The sequence below is a fragment of the Sciurus vulgaris genome (genome assembly GCF_902686455.1).
Source record: "Sciurus vulgaris genome assembly, chromosome: 1".
Lineage (NCBI taxonomy): Eukaryota > Metazoa > Chordata > Mammalia > Rodentia > Sciuridae > Sciurus > Sciurus vulgaris.
The window spans coordinates 173,967,957-173,986,121 of NC_136461.1; the positions used below are offsets into that span (position 1 = coordinate 173,967,957).

At 35.2% G+C, this 18,165-nt stretch overlaps 1 protein-coding gene across 1 annotated transcript in view; it reads left to right on the plus strand.

Moving 5' to 3' along the window:
• The window catches only part of LOC306653220 (intermembrane lipid transfer protein VPS13B-like), a gene marked incomplete at its 5' end in the record, with an annotated part of 899,457 nt that overhangs the window by 716,401 nt on the left and 164,891 nt on the right, over nucleotides 1-18,165 (plus strand). Inside the window, 1 exon segment of the mRNA XM_079126163.1 lies at nucleotides 17,321-17,728. Within this exon segment, the coding sequence (XP_078982289.1) occupies nucleotides 17,321-17,728 (408 nt within the window).

Genomic DNA, 18,165 nt, shown 5'->3' on the forward strand with positions numbered 1-18,165 from the left:
CAAAGTGTGCTTTACACACCCATAAAAACCCAGGAGTATGTACTACAATTATCCCTATTTTCTGAATAAGTAAGCTACGACTAAGGAAAGTGACGTAAAATGCCAGTGATAGAAGAGCCATTCAAAAATCTAGGCCTTTATGACTCCAAACACTATTCTGAACATCTGTCCCCACACTAATTTTAACATCATTAGAGATTTTTCTTCTCTTTCTCCTTATCCTTGCCCTGCTCTTTCTCTTACACCTTCATCTTACATTCCTCCTCGTCTTCTATTAGTATTCTCCTCAGTGTAGTATCATTTATTTTTATTAACAGAAATTCCTATATTTTCATTTTGCTTTCATTGTATTTATAGTACTTCAGAATATGTTAGCCATCAAAGGAATATTAGTTTCTTCATTAGGAATTTCAATAGGAATTTCGAACAATGATGTTACACTCTCTTAAGACTCCAGCAGCAGCTCTGTAAGGCATGGATTTGGATGAAGAAAAATATCCACGCGTGGACCTTGTTGAGTGTGTGTTTTGTGGCCTAACAGTGCACTTACTGTGTTCCACACAGAAGACGGTCAGTCATAATATCTGGACTGTGCAGAGCCTAAAACCACCGGCACTGACCCTTTCATTGGGCCCCACTTCTGATTAAGCACATATCACCAGTGCTACTATAAAGAATTGTTTCATGATAAATATCTAGACATGGTTTTAAAGAATAGAAGGAAAGTAAGAAACTGATTAAGGACTGCAAGGGTGTCTTCAGAGTGTTGGAAGAAGCCTGTGGGGTGAGGTGGTAGGTGGATTGGAAGAGTGGTTCCTAGCACTCAGTAAGTATGAAGTGTGAAGTACATTTCATTGAATCTGAACCGTCATCAATTGTAAGAAAAAACATTTTATGTATCACTAAGAAGAAAGAAAAAAAACTGCCATTGAAACTATGATTCAGTTTCTTTTATATTGTCAATTGCAGAACATTTCTTGGTTTCAGAGTGATTCATGTGTCAAAGACTGAACAGTTTTAGGGTAAGAATGTGTCATTAGATCATAGAGAAAAGGAAGGGAAACTTGGATTTACTTCTTATTTCTCAGTTTTAATTGCAGGTTTCATTTGTTTTCAGGCAGTCTTTCACTCAGTTTGGATAAAAAGTTCACTTGTAGTTTACATTTGTTTGATTTGTTTGTAAAAGGGATGGAATCTGCAAGTTGAGGGTAGATAGCACCATATTTTCAAATGCAACCAAATAAACTTAGTTTTAGAAGAAATGCCTATATGTAATGAAAAATTATACATTTTAATTTTATCATTTAATATGACTATGTGGCAGAAATGTGATTTTTAAAGTAATTATACTTCTATGTTTCTTAGGATACTTTTCACAGCTGGGAAGTAGATATACACCATATTTTATTTCATGTCCTTTTAATAATGATGATACTATATTTGGAGATTCACACTTTTAAGTTATTGAATTGAAATAGTTATTTTACAGCAGTGCTTCTCAAACTTGAGTCTGCATATGAAGCATCTCTGAGGAATTTGTTAAAAATGGAAGTGGTGATCTAATGGTTCTAGAAGGTAGGGCTTGAAAGTCTATGTTTCTAACAAGCTCTCAGGTGAAGTGAGTGCTATTGATCTGGGGACTATACTTTTTGTAGCAAGATTTTATGTGACTCTTATTAAAATTCTTTTTTAAAATATTACACACACACACACACACACACACTACATTTTCTCAAGAGCATCAGTCACAGTTTTTGAGCACCAAACTCCAGAAATTTGGGGATACAGGAGAGAGGAATGATAAAAAGAAAGAAGTTGTCTTAAACATGGTACTTTTGTTGTCAAAAATGAACATAATGTACAATGAGTGATTTAAGTTCTTCACATCTAAAACATTTTAACCAAAAGTATTTATATTTTCTTTGTATTTAAGGAAAGATTAGTTTGAATGATATATCAGCTCTTCAGGATTTCTTCTAAAACACTAATCTAACATCCTTGAACTCCAAAATTTACTGTCTTAGACAAAAATTTTTTTACTGTAAACAATTTGTCAGAGCAGATAAGTAGGTGTTATTCCACAGAATGCACTCTCTCACTACATAGCAAGAATGTTACTCTGTAATTTAAAAATCAAAAAGCTAGAGCAAATAGTAAGATTAATTAAATGGACATAACAAGACACATTAAAACATTTTTGCCATATGAGTGTATCATTTTATAAATTTTGGGCAACTCAAAAAAATTTTCTGTTTTCCAGACTTTAAGTAAGAGAATATGATTTATGCTGAGATTGAGAGAACAAACTTTATAATACTCCCCAATACTGTCCCCTTCCCTTGGAATATTTTTAAAAATCACAAATAAAGGCATTACAAATAATAATTGTAGTTTTTAATGTAAAATTGTCATTGTTAGCCTTAGAAATATTTTCTACCATTAGGTTTTTAATCTGTATGCCTATCTATTTAAGTACCATTCCAGAGAATGTCTTACTGCTAAATCTATTCTGTCTTACTTTTAAATTTAGGTTATGGTAACAATAAAAGTGATGACCCTGAAAGGTAGAGGAAATACTGACTATAACTGCATCACTTTACATTTTCTTCAAATAAAAAGTGTGAACAGTTCTGGAAGTTAGCCTTTCAGATTCATTTTTTAGGGATTATTTTTTCCAAACAAGGTGATACAAATTCTGTTCTTTAGCATTTGTGTTTGGAAACATAATTCAGAATTAGTGATTATTCCTTTATTTCCTTTGTTCATGTAATATCACCTTGGGCAAATGGTAGGTCCAAACTTCTATATCAAAAACTCCTTCAAAGCTCCCAAACCCCCATGTCTTTCCTTCAGAGGCAACAATTGTACCCATTAGCAAGGTCAGTGGCTTGGAGAAACCTGGAAAACAGCAGCTACCAGAAACCCACTAGAATAATATCTCCAGCAGGTGATAGATTAGTTGGAACAAATTGGAACCTTTGCAGTTCAACAATCCTGGTTTCTTTCAAGCTGTTTTTAAAATGTCGTCATTTTAATACACAATCTAAGCCCTGCGGAACAGTCCACAGCAGGTTAATTTGAATCATATGATGTGTCACTGCCCTCAGCTGACATGAGCTCTATTCCATGTGTGAAGCCATAATAAATCCATTCCCAACCGAGGAAAATTCCCCGTGAGAAGGTGAACTAATCCAGGCCTCACACTGGCATGCTAACCCTCCATAATTGAAAGCAGGGCCACCTGTTCCCAGCACAGTTAGCCTACAGAGAAAAAAAATCAGTGTTAGATCAGATACTTCTTATATTGAAAAGTCATTCATACTCTTGCACATTCAAATTCAGCTGTGAAGTGTTTAGTATGACATCATACAGAAATGTAGGAATGTGCCCACTTGATCCTAGTTTAAAAGTTTTAACCATAGGATTTCTTAACTTTGAAATTATTTTTTTTCCTAATTTAATGAGAGCTGACACGTGAGATGAAGAACTGGTAAGGGTGCAGATTTTTCTAATTAACTCAGGGTCATTTACGAAAACATTTGAGCTTGTTTGTTTTTTTTTTTCTTCGTAGTTCTTTGGCACAAAAAAAATTGAGGCATTGTCGTTATAGCCATGAAATGACATTGTAATGACAGCAGGGAACAGAACTGCCAAATTAGGAAGTCATTTCTGTTTTATTATTATAAATTCATGATTAGCATGCCTCATTTATCATATAATTTAATTACATGAGTTTATCAAATACCAAGTTATGAATGAAATTTCACATTTCTTTTAGTTTAATATACAAAGTGTCTATAGTTGAAATGAATAACTATGTGTTTTTCTCTTAGTACAATCACTTGTTTAGTCTCATCCTGTTTAATTTGTTCGTTGAATTACCTGTGTAGTTTTTCTAATTTTATATTATTGTCGGATTGTTTTCCTCTCTAGTTGTATTTGGTTTTGTTTAAAAATATGTTTTGACTTTAACTGACTGTAATCCTATTTTGAATATTCTTTACTTATATTTTATTGGTTAACTTATTGTTTATAGGTTACAGTGTTTTTAATTTTTACTTTAAAAAAATTTCTAAACATCCAAAACCATTTCATTTCCACAAGCCTCTTTAATTTTAAAAGACTTATTAAATATGCAAATAAATCTTTCAAATAGATTTATCTGAATATAAAGTGGAACCTTTAGGTTATTTACCCCTAACCTTGTATTTTTAAATGCTTTTACTTCTCTTGGTGAACTCTTTCTTTTATGTTTTGTTATTACTAAATTCATTACTCAGTGGGGATTAATTCAGATGTATCTTAAATACGACTTATTCAGAGTGATTAACATACCTGAAGAAGGTGAGCTAAATAGTCTCTTGACATTTTCTGGAGAAGAAAATGAAGAATAATGTGAATTTTTTTAAAGGCAAGAGGATTCAAAGTGAAAGAAAAGATCTTAAGCTAATTTTAATTAACCTATATCTCTTACTGTTACCCTGATATTTAATCCTTTGCCCCTTTCTCTTTCCAGAACTAGGACTAAGGCCTGTACTTCAGTAACTGGAGTCCTGCCTCTAGGTTAATTCAGTTTTATAGCCATATGATCCAGCTATGTTCTACATTTAAGAAATGGAAAGTAGTTAATAAAATCATAAGAACCTTGGCTTACATTTCCTGAACTATATGGGTTCCAGTTTTGAGCATTATATTATCATAGTTCATTCTCCCATGATTTATCAAAACAAAACAGCAAACTGGATGGGAGGATGTCAAATAAATGGATCAAGAATTTAGAATACAAATTAAACAGCAAACTAGATGTTAGGATATCAAATAGGGAATGGATCAAGAATTTAGAATACAAAAATCATTATTTTGACCTTAGTTTTTCAACTATAACTTGTATATTGGAAGAAATGAGAAAAATGATTTTAAATAAAATGATTTTGTAAATAAAACTTTATTTTCTCAGAAAACAACCTGATTTTAATATCAAATTTTCTACCGTAGAATCAGTATGCCATTACTTTCTCTCACAATAAAATGAAGAGACTTAAATCTTCTTTCCAGGTCTTGCTGACAGTGGGATGCTATACCTCTCTGCTACTTGGCTAAGTAGTAGAACCTTAGGAATTGCAGATATTGATCATAGGTGTGGCAAGATTAGATAAAGGAGTCAGGGGAGTGGCAGTGTTTTAGATTTCTTTCTTTCTTTGTGGAGCCTAATTCTGTCAGCATTTCTTCTTCTACAGAAGAGAATGAGGGTGATTGGGGAATATCTTGCTAGGAACATGGAGTAGGCTAAGGGTAAAGAGAAAAAAGAAATACATCTTGCTTCTCCCAAATTCTGCTTGCTTCAGCTCTTTTTCCCCTAACTCACTAACCCTGTGCCTTCTGAAGGACACAGTCCTGAGCCTTCTATTCTTATCTGTATAAGAGCTTCAGCCATCTCTTTTATGCTCACAACTTCCAAATGCCTAGCTTTAGTTTTGACTTACGATTCAACTCCAAGGCTGTTTCTCCATCTACCTAGTAGATATGTTTAGTTAATAATGTGTTAATCACATCAAATTAGACCATTTTTTTCTCTCCTCTCTCCATTCCTTAGTATAGTGTTCCCCCTTCTTTAAAACTGTGACAGCGCGTCATTCCAATCATGTCTTCTGAGATGTACTGTTGTCTTTCTCTTTATCCCAAGTCCTTTTGGTTTTTCCTTTGAAGTGGTCCTCCCTTATGCTTAATACCTCCCAGGTGTAGGCATATGCCCTGATTACATCCTCATTATGATTACCAGTAACCCCAACTTCAGAGTCTCCTTTTACTTCATAATTGCATCTCCTCCTTCCTCACTAGATTAGCCTCTCCGACCACATTCATATGAATCTTGACTGCCCACTTCCCTCAGTCTATCTAGTCAGAAACTTCTCAGCCCCTGCCTTGGTACCCCTTTCCTCCTCCATATTTCCTACATCTAAATTGACATTTGGCTTAATCTGATTCAGGTTTGTTTTTTGTTTGAGATTTTGTTTTATTCTATCAGGAAGTACCTAATGTCTGAAGGTCTCTATTTTTGTGATATTCAGTGCCTGAATTCATTGGAAGCTATAAACAGCAATATTCTATTTCTAGCATTCCTTTTTTATATATTAGCTGCCAAATTTTTTAAAGAAAAACATTCCCTTACCTACAGTTTGGCTACTTAGTACTATTGTTCATATGAAAAGGCAGGATAAATCCTTAATTTTTCACTTTCTTACCCATTTTCATAAGTGAGTTTTCTAGCATATCCCAATGATGGCCAATTAATTGATTTTGTTTGGTATTAAACTCATTTTTAATGAGTTTAATAATGAGTCTCATCTCTTGCAGTGGTGTCCTTTGGAAGTTGCCATCTCTGTGTCTTTAATCTTATTGGCTCCTTAGTCTGAATCTTTGCTCCCTTTTTCTCTGTCTACCTTAATTCTGTGGTATTAGTTTTAGTATAAGTTGCATTTTCTTTGGTAATCTTTTCTCTTTTATTTCCATTCACCCCAATTTCTCTGTAATCTCTCCTTTTTCATTGACAGGTTATTAATATAATTTTTATTAAACTTATCTCAACATTTGGCTCCTTCCACAAGTTATATCTCTTATCTCTAAAGATGAGTATATGCCCCCATTGAGAACAGCAGAACAAAGACAAAGGCACCAGAAAAGTTGCCAGTATTACTGGAGCATGGGATGTATTTAGCATTGTATGGTTTGCTCAATAGAGGAGAGAAGCTCATCCAACTCCAGTTCAATACATTCATTTTAGAAAACCAGTGCAATTACTCTATAATCATAATTTTATATGGTAGTTTTTTTGGGGAAATAATGAAGTCAGAAAGTCAGTTCTTGCTCACGAACATGTGTGCCTGAGTAATACTTCTAATAGTGATGATACCTAGATCCCATTGATAAGCACCATGATCTACTGCCATCTGACTCAGGTATCTGAGCCTCCTCACAGGACATAGGACATCATCTGCCATTTCCATTTAATATACCATTTTTAATTAAAGCACTCAGGTCTGCTGCCACTGAGGTCTTTACATGTCACACTTTCAACACAAACACATTGATCTCATTGTCTTGGGCAGCTTTCCAGGTGAATATTCAGTCTCCAGCGTCCACTGTCATCATGAAGACCTTTACTGGGATACCGTAACAAAAATATGAATTTGAGTTGAGAAGTTTATAAAAATGTACTATGACCTAGTAATATAAATGTTTTTATTAAAGTTATTATAAACTATCAAGTCAAGTTAGATTATAGATTTGTTCTGTGTTTTGTATTTACCTCTCTGAGATGGGGAATAAAAGTGCCACCACTGTTGTGTCTGTACATAGCCCCCCACATGTGCACTGAGTGCTTTCCTAGTAAGCCATACTTGTCTAAAAATAAATAAATAAATTGTCTCTTGCAAATAAAATTCCAAAGGAAGAAACACTTTAACAAAGGAGTTTTCTTTCATAAATGTTATGATTTGAGTATAACAAGCCATATTGAACCCATTGGGTTTTTGGTAATAGATTTCATAATACATCATAAATGTAAGTAATATGATGACTAATGGGTCAAGTAAAGTTGGAACTTTTTAAATGAGAAAATAGCTGGAACAGTCTTCAGGAAACTTTTCCAGTTGATGTTTGGTCCCCCACAAGGTGTGCATTAACATAAACTTAGGGGAATCACGTCTGGGGCTTGAATTCCCTCTCTGATTTCATTATTGCAATATGATTCTTTTCCTCTCACTATTAAGTCACCTTCTTGGGTGATGGGAGCAAAAAATAACTGTAATTTATTTGTATTTGTCTAATCACCTTTTAACTCCATAGTCATTCCATCATTCTGTTTCCTGATAGCTGTTCAGAAAGTTTTGAAGGGTAATCAGAATCTAATAATTGACAGACATGGTTTACTTGGTAATTTAAAGATACAGAATATGTTCCAGAAATGGTGAGGAATTAGAGCTGGCAGAGAAGTAGATGACTCAGCTGGGAGATTGTCTATTACTGCATATTCCTAAAATCTAAAACTTTGAAACTAATCCATTTATTAAAGTTCAATGAGGATTATGAAAAAAAATTGAAATTCTTAAACTCAAGAATCTGGTAAAATTGGAATGAAACTCACATTAACAATCTATGCCCGGTTCTTTAAAAATATTATTCTACATAACTCTGTGTCTCTGTTGAAAAAAACTTTTTGGTTTGTTTCTTTAATGTTTTTATCTTAATGATGAGGTTACTATGTTTCATCAATTTTTAAAAATGTTTTTATTACTGCATTATAGTTATACATAATAGTGGGATTCATTCCATCCCCAGTGCTTCCTCTTTGCTCCTCCTTCTTTCCCCTTTTCCCTTCTTCCTTCTTCTTAATTTTTAAGTGGTGCTTTACTGATACACATGAAGGTAGAAGTCACTGTGGTATATTCATATGTATACATAGTATAATTTGGTCTATTTCATTCTGCACTTCCTCCCTTTTCCTGTCCCTCCTTCCCCCTCCTCAAACTCCTCTTTCTACTCCACTGACCTCCCGCTTCTAGTTTTGTGGTATTCCCCCACCTCTTTGGTTTTATTTATTTTGCTCTAGCTTCCACATTTGAGAGAAAACATTTGACACTTGACTTTTTTTTTTAAACTTTTTAACTATTTTTTTAAATTTATTTTTATTGTAAACAAATGGGATACATGTTGATTCTCTGTACATGGAGTAAAGTCATACCATTTGTGTAATCATACATCTACACAGGGTAATGTTTGATTCATTCTGTTATTTTTTCCCTTCCCCCCACCCCTCCCACCCCTTTTTCCCTCTATACAGTCCCTCTTTCCTTCATTCTTGCCCCCTGCCCCCCATTATGTGTCATCATCCACTATTTCATTAATTTTTTGAAGTATAAAGGAAGACCAGAAAAGTGGTCTGCTTGATTTTTATTTTTATGTTTAAAAATGCCAAATTTTTGTTGCATAAGTTAGCCATTTCTAAAAATAATCTTCCTGTCATTTTGAGACTGAAAGTATTCACAATGAGGGCAATAATTCATTGTGTACCTAGCTAGGTACCTGGCTAGGAGGTGAAAATGTATTACACTAGGATACTACAATTATCAATATAAATTTGGTGAACTACCAAGTGTGACATTGACTTCATGATTTCAGTTGAAGGATATATGTTAGTGTATTTTTTATACCAACAAAGGGTGTTGTTTCATTCATGGTGCTTCTTATTCTTGTGTGGGGTTCCTGTATTTCAGTGGGCACTTTGGAAAGGAAGCTCCATTATAATAGTGTAGCCTCTTTTCAGCTCTGCTTTTCCCACACTTGGCCTATCGTCCTGTCCAACATGCCCAAACAGGACTGGCTCAGCCCTCTCACTCTAGTGGGGTAGGGCTGATGTACTCTGGGCCACTGGAGGCCTTATATGGATGTTGCACTATGCCTGAGCATATATAAAAGACTTGAAAAGTTTAATCATCTAAATGTTTTAAGTAACAATTTTGTTTCTTATTAAAAGGTAACATCTTAGACCACATATAGCTATATATATAGATTTTTGACTTTATAAAAACTTTCATCAGTTACTGCTCGGTGGTTGAGAAATTTTATTTATAATCCCAATTTAAGATCATCCAAGATTAAAAGGTTTGATATATGTTTTGACATGACCCCACAGAAAAGGTAAATCAAGTGACTAAAGTGCTTAAAGAAGCAACCTTTCTATTACTTAACTGATCTGAGAAAGGGTCATTCAAAAACCAGTACCACAGAAGGTTAACATTAAAATTCACTGTTCAAATTCATGAAATAAAACCTAATGCTTAATAAACATTTTTCCTGAGTTGCTTGGCTAACAGGCATATGTCACCTTTCCCAGTGCTGGTATCCTTATTATGTTGAATTTTCCAGTACATGAACATGTTCTGTATATGATTCATCTGTCTATTATGTTAATTTTGTTATTTATTTATTAGTATTTAGTTGGACCCAGGACTTTGTTTATGCTAAGTATGCTTTCTATTGTTGAGGTATCCCAGCCTCTAATTGTTTTTTGTCAATTGTAGTTTTCAGTATACAGATTTTTGGGGATTTAACATAGGAATGCTTAACTGGTAGCCACATCCCCAACCCTTTGTATTCTTTATTTTGAGACAGGGTCTCACTGAGTTGCTCAGTGCCTTGCTATTGCTGAAGCTGGCCTTGAACTTGAGATTTTCCTATCTCAGCCTCCCAAGTTGCTGGGATAATAGGTTGTACCATTGTATTTGACTGATCTATAGATTCTTTATGTGTTTTATCACATTTATACTTAAATATTCCTTTTATTTGGAGCTATTGTAAATGCTATATTTTAAGCTTTTTATTCCATCTACACATTGTTAGTATATAGAAACTCAGTTGGTGTTTGCATGCTGACCTTATACTGTAAAACCTTATCAGAGTTCCTCATTAGCTTATTCCAAAATTTTCTGTAGATTCCTGTTGATTTTTTACATATAAAATGATGTCATCTGCAAATAAGCATTGTTTTATTTCATCCTTTCCTATCTGTATGCTTTTCATTTCTTTTTCTTGCCTTATTTCACTGGCTGTGATTTTCAGTATTATATTGAATATGATCACTGGGAATGGAACTCCTTGCCTTCTTTTTGATCTTAGGGGAAAGCATTCAGTTTCTCACATTTATGATATTAGTTGTAGGTTCATCATATATGACCTCTTTTAGGTGAAAAAAGTGCCCCTATATTGATAGTTTGCCAGGAGTTCTGACAATGAGTGGATATTGGATTTTTTTAAGTAACTTTTCTACATCAAGAGATATCTCCTCTCCCCCCCAAAGCTGTTAATATCATTACACTGGTTCAACCAATCTTACAGTCCCAAGATAAATCTTGCTTGGCTGTGATATATTGCGGCTTTTATATCTTGCTGGATTTGATTTCCTGAATATGTTAAGGATTTTTATGTCTCTGATTTTGAGGGATATGTGTGTATAGTTTTCTTAAATTATCTTAGATTTGCTATTAGTAATGATGACCTCATAAAACGAATACAAAAAAATTCTCTTCTATTCAGGGGCCTGGAAGAGAATAAGGAAAAGAAAGAAGAAAAAATGGAGAATTTCCATAGTTCCTCTACGCATTAAGAGTTCTCTGCACAATCTTTGAAGTCAAAAGTAGATGTTTTCCCCTCATAGTTACTCTATATGCACATAGTGCCCACCTCTGAATTTTGAGCCACCATTGATCCAGGCTAGGAGTGATGGGAGTATAAATGAAAAATACCATTTTGGTGATATTTGAAATTCTTTTCTTCTTCCCCAGCCTACTTGTTACCCTTTACTTTTTCTCAAAGAGTTGTTCCGTGTAGAATTTTTGGCTATATTCTCTCCAGTGGAGGCACGGGTTTCCATCTTTATTAGAAACCAGAGTGGGTTCAGCTGGATTCTATACTCAGGTTCTCTCACAATGCCAAAATCAGTATGTCATTTGGGCTAGGCATTAATCTGAAGGCTCCTGGACAGAATCTGTTTCAAAATTCATTCTGGTTCATTGCATAATCCTGTTCCTTATGATTGTAGGACTGAAGTTCCCAATTCCTTGTTTGCCATTGTACAAGAATTGTTCTTAGCGTACCCATTCCTTCTCACGTGACATCTTCATAGCAACAATAACATTTCATGATTCCCTACTCATGCTTCACATCTCTCTGACTTCCTCTTTTGCCTCCTTCATGTGCCTTTTAAAGGGTTCACATAATTAGATCAGGTCCATCAGATAATCCCCATTATCTGACCTGGGACCTTAGTCACAATCATAACATCCCTTCATTGCACAGCAGCACATAGATTAGTGTTTGATTTAATAATCAAGATAAAAATCTTGGGAAAGAGCAACTGATTAGAATTCTGCCTATCTAGAATGATATTAGAATGTTCTGGAGTGCTTCAGTACAAAGTGATTTGAGGCAAGTTTGAAGTTAATTAGTAAGGGGAAAATGTGCATTTAAGGTCTTCTTAACTGGTGGAACAGATCATCTCCCATAAAGATACTTGTGCAGGTGCTCTAGTGCTCTGAGGCGGGGCACTTAACCTAACCTTGTGGATTAACTTCTTGGAGAAAATGTGGAGGAGTATTCTGAAGATTAATAGTTAGGCAAAGAAAGGGTGCATTAAATATATGAGCAAAGACCTAGTGATATGACATAGTTTGGGTTGGGGGAAGTAGGTTTTACAAACTCCAATACTTCTGGAACTTTTTAAAGGTGGAGTCAAGTAATAACTGCCAGTAAAGACAAGACCTTTTCTCTTTTCCTAAGGAAGTTGGTCTTTTATTTTCTTGATGAGGAGGAACCAGTGAAGAGTTTTAAATCGGAGTGAACCAATCAGGATCACATTGAAAATAAATTATTTGGAAAAGACTCAGTGGAGACTGGACTAAAGGAAATGGATTAGACAGAGAAACCATTTAGGAGACTTTATAATAACTGAACAATGAGAGGCCTGGAGGAGAAAAATAGGAGTGGCTGGAATGCTGAAGAGAGGAGATTAGATTCAAGCAGTGATTGGGAAATAAAATTGACAGAAGTTATTCAGTGATTGGACTGGGACCAGGGAAAGAGGGAGTGAAATGAAGAGTCAAAAAGCCAGATTTCTGACTTGGGTCACGCGATCGATTTTATTTTATTTTATTTATTTATTTTTTGTTGTTGTTGTTGTTGTTTTGCTTTCTTTTTTTTTATTGTAAACAAATGGGATACATGTTGTTTCTCTGTACATGGCGTAAAGGCATACCATTTGTGTAATCATAAATTTACATACGGTATTATTGTTTGATTCATTCTGTTATTTTTTCCCTTCCCCCCACCCCTCCCACCCCTCTTTTCCCTCTATACAGACCTTCCTTCCTCCATTCTTGCCCCCCTCCCTAACCCTAACTCTAACCCTAACGCTAACCCCTCCCTCCCCCCATTATGTGTCATCATCCACTTATCAGCGAGATCATTCATCATTTGGTTTTTTGAGATTGACTTATCTCACTTAGCATGATATTCTCCAATTTCATCCATTTGCCTGCAAATGCCATAATTTTATCATTCTTTATGGCTGAATAATATTCCATTGTGTGTGTGTGTATATATATATATATATATATATATATACCACAGTTTCTTTATCCATTCATCAATTGAAGGGCATCTAGGTTGGTTCCACAATCTGGCTATGGTGAATTGAGCAGCTATGAGCATTGATGTGGCTGTATCTCTGTAGTATGCTGATTTTAAGTCCTTTGGGTATAGGCCAAGGAGTGGGATAGCTGGGTCAAATGGTGGTTCCATTCCAAGTTTTCTAAGGAATCTCCACACTGCTTTCCAGAGTGGCTGCACTAATTTGCAGCCCCACCAGCAATGTATGAGTGTACCTTTCTCCCCACATCCTCGCCAACACCTGTTGTTGCTTGTATTCTTGATAATCGCCATCCTAATTGGGGTGAGATGGAATCTTAGGGTGGTTTTGATTTGCATTTCTCTTATTACTAGATATGTTGAACATTTTTCCATATGATTGTTGATTGCTTGTAGATCTTCTTCTGTGAAGTGTCTATTCATTTCCTTAGCCCATTTGTCGATTGGATTATTTGCATTCTTGGTGTAGAGTTTTTTGAGTTCTTTATAGATTCTGGAGATTAGTGCTCTATCTGAAGTATGATTGCCAAAGATTTTCTCACACTCTGTAGGCTCTTTCTTCGTATTGCTGATAGTTTCCTTTGCTGAGAGAAAGCTTTTTAGTTTGAATCTATCCCAGTTGTTGATTCTTGCTTTTATTTCTTGTGCTATGGGAGTCCTGTTGAGGAAGTCTGGTCCTAAGCCGACATGTTGAAGATCTGGACCTACTTTTTCTTCTATTAGATGCAGGGTGTCTGGTCTGATTCTGAGGTCCTTGATCCATTTTGAGTTGAGTTTTGTGCATGGTGAGAGATACGGGTTTAGTTTCATTCTGTTGCATATGGATTTCCAATTCTCCCAGCACCATTTGTTGAAGAGGCTATCTTTTCTCCATTGCATATTTTTGGCCCCTTTGTCTAGTATGAGAAAATTGTATTTATTTGGGTTTGTGTCTGTGTCCTCTATTCTGTCCCATTGATCTAGCTTTCTATTTTGGTACCAATACCATGCTGTTTTTGTTACTATTGCTTTGTAGTATAGGAAAAGAAGAACTCAAACTATCCCTATTTGCTGATGATATGATTATATACTTAGAGGAACCAGGAAATTCCACCAGAAAACTTTTAGAACTCATAAGTGAATTCAGTAAAGTAGCGGGATGTAAGATCAGTGCACATAAATCTAATGCATTTTTATACATAAGTGATGAATCTTTGGAAAGAACAATCAGGAACACTACCCCATTCACAATAGCCTCGAAAAAAATAAAATACTTGGGAATCAATCTCACAAAAGAGGTGAAAGACCTCTACAATGAGAACTACAGAACACTAAAGAAAGAAATTAAAGAAAACCTTAGAAGATGGAAAGATCTCCCATGTTCTTGGATAGGCAGAATGAATATTGTCAAAATGGCCATACACCCAAAAGTGCTATACAGATTCAATGCAATTCCAGTTAAAATCCCAATGGCGTACCTTACAGAAATAGAGCAAGCAATTATGAAATTCATCTGGAAGAATAAGAAACCCAGAATAGCTAAAGCAATCCTTAGCAGGAAGAGTGAAACAGGCGGTATCGCAATACGTGATCGATTTTAGAACCATTAGCTGAGACAGGGAAAATAGCATGTCTAAGGGTAGTTAATGGATAAATTGATTTGATGAGCCCTTGGAAGTTCACTAGAAAGGGGAAACACCCTTTTATATTTGTTTGTTTGTTCCTTCATTGCATTATTAAACATTCATTTAATTACAATAGAACAAATAGTATTTTAGGTACTCAGAATATTAAGATGTAGCACAGTCTACTATTCAGGAACTCACATTTCACTGAACTCTGACAAACACTTAGGCAGATAGCTATAACAATAATAGAAATAAGTGTCCAGTGATAGAAAAAATGCACAGGATATTCTGAATGCAATGAGAGGCACCTCACTCAGCAACAGGGACCAAGAAAGATGTCCTGGAAATGACTCAAGGGCTGAGTCTAGGAAGACAAATTGGGCAAGTGGAAAGTTGAGGGTCCATACTGAACTAATTGTTAGCAACTCCCATGTATACCGTCCTGTGGATGCTATGCATGTCTGAAGTCAGGGAAATCTTTTGATTTAGGTGGATATTATTTGGGCAACTTCAAGTTACTAAGTTGTTTCTTTGGCTACAAGATGAGCACTTCTGGCACCTAAGTTTTAAGTTTTCATGTTATAAATTCAGAAAAAGCACAGTGTTTCAGACCCATAACAGCTGAATCTTCTTTGTATTTTGGCTTAATTTTTGCTTTTTGTTGTTGCTATCATCTGCTTACATTATTCTATGTTTTTCAATGTGGTAGAGGTGGACAATTTTCTATGGGGACACCAAATTTGGAAGTCCATATAAAGGAATATGTAAACACAGTAGGTAAATGCATAGATAATTTGAACCATACAGCTTCCCTGCAATATTCGCATCAGCTTTTTCCCCGAACCCCAAATTCTTCAAGTGAGAAATAATGCCTTTCAGCAAATATTGCTGCTATGACTGGATATTCACATGCAAAAGAGTGAAGTTAGACCCCCATCTCATACAATATACAAAGATTAATCCAAGAAGGATCGTGGGCCAATGAAAGAGGTAAAACTGTAAACCTCTTTAAAAATATGTAAATGTAAATGTTTGTGACCTTGGGTTAAGCAACACAAAGAAAATAATAAGGACACTGGAGTTCACAAAAATTAAAATATTCTGTGCTGGAAAAAAAAACCTGAAAAATAAAAGTGCCAAAGATAGTCAAAATAAAGTGAAAGGACAATACACAGAATGGAAGAAAATATTTGTAAATCATGCCTCTGATAGGGACGTATATCCAGAATATATAAAGAACCCCATCAATAATAAAAAGACAAATAATCCAATTTTTAAATGACTAAAGAATTTGAATACATATTTGTCATTAGGGAAATGCAAATCAAAACCTCATGGACATGCTACTTTTCACCAACTAGAATGACTCCAATCAAATAGGACCCAGCAATCCTACTCCTACATAATATTTTAAAAAACTGAAAACATGTCCTCACAAAAAATTTGCACATAGATATATTCATAGCATTATTCATAATGGCTCCAAAGTAGAAACCCCCAAATATCCATTAACTGATAACAGACAAATAAAATGTATCCATATGTTGGAGTATTATTCAGCCACAAAAAGGAATGAAGTACTGACCCTTGTCTTAGAATGGATGAACCTCAAAAATATGTTATGGGAAGAAAACCAGGCACAAAAGAGCACATATTGTATGGTTCTGTTTATATGGCAAATTTGTAGAGACAGAAATTAAGATTAGTGGTTTTCTGGAGCTGGGGATAGATGAAACAAACAATTGTAGTTTTCAGTTAAGCTCCAGCATTGATTGAACATACCAAGACACACTGTGTCAGGCAAGATGTATGACATGCTGTGCCTTCATGACACAGTCTTATGTCTTAAATCAGGGAGAAAAAGTGATACAAGGTGAATAAGAAAATAAATAATAAGGCCAGTTTGTTTTAATGTCAGGCAACCAAGTGACAAGGACAGTGTCTGCTATACGTTATATGTGAAATGCACTATAGATTTTAAGAAATCCAGATCTAAGTAAACTTGGGTTAGAGATTACAACTTTTGAATGTCAAATGTAGGGAAAGGTGCAGGGACTCTTCTGGTTTGCAGCAGGTGACAAAGGAGAAACATTTTCTGCATAAACTTGATTAGGGAATGGTAAGGGAGGTTGCTTTATTCAGTTGGATCAGTGTTGATTACTATCAGTGTTTGTGTCAAACATTGTTCTGGGAAGAAAGGAAAGTCCTTTTTCTTTGGGAAAAAGAATGCCAGTTTTGGGTAAGTCATGAAAGGGAAAGCCTGCGTCAGCTTGCCTTGGGAGTGTGGGAAGAAATGGAACGGATGGTCTTGCTATCATACATATGCAGCACTGGCTGTAGCAGGAACAATCACAAGAATATAGGCATAAGTGACCAAAAGAGAACATTCCTTTAGCTAACTACATGGAAAGAAAAAATTAGTTGACGAGTAAAAGAAATATAACATTCTGGCATCCTAATGGGTATTAAATAAGAGAACTTCAGTTATTTTCTTGTCTTTTTCACTTCTATAGCGGATGTCAACTTGGATATATCAAAGCCTTTGAAAGCAAACCTGAGTTTTACCAAACTGGATCAGATGAACCATTTTTTAAAGAAGATAAAAAGTGCACATGGCTTTGCACATAGCAAAGAGACCTCAGCTCTTTCAGATACCACACTGAATAAGGATGAGCTTCCAGTCTCCAAATGTTACCGTGGAAAGTTGTCTAAACCTAAAGTACATGGCGATGGAGTACAGAAGTTTTCATTTCAAGAAAACATGTGGAGAGCCATTTCCTGCTTTCAAAAAATTTCTGTCCATACTACTCAGATTGTGTTCTCCATGGAAACTGTCCCTCATCCTAATAAACCATGCCTGTTGGCATCTCTATCAAATCTTAATGGAAGCCTTAGTGTCAAAGCAGCACAAAAAGTACCTGGTAAGTCACAGAAAATGGGAGCAGGGGAGGGAGAGAGTAACCAAGCAAAATCGTTTGTTAACATCTGAAAAATGCATCATTTTAAGATTTTTATTATGTAGAAGTTAAAAGTTTTAAAGGCCATTAGAGAAGAGAACATTTCTGGTTTGTGACCTTATTGCAGAGATAGTTTTATAACAAATCCTTCGAGCCTAGGTATTTTAATGCCCTAAACTAAACTTAACTGTTCTGTCCACCTCTTCAGGCACATTCCTACAGATGTTTTTAAAACTGTTAATTCCTCATTTCTTTTCACCTAAAATAGGGTGGGACAACAGAGAGTCGAGTTTTGTGAACCATTAGAAAAGTGGTTCTCAAAGTATGGTCTCAGAACCAGCATCGGTATCACCCAGGACTTTCTTGGGAATGCATATTCTCAAACCCTGCCCCCGACCTAC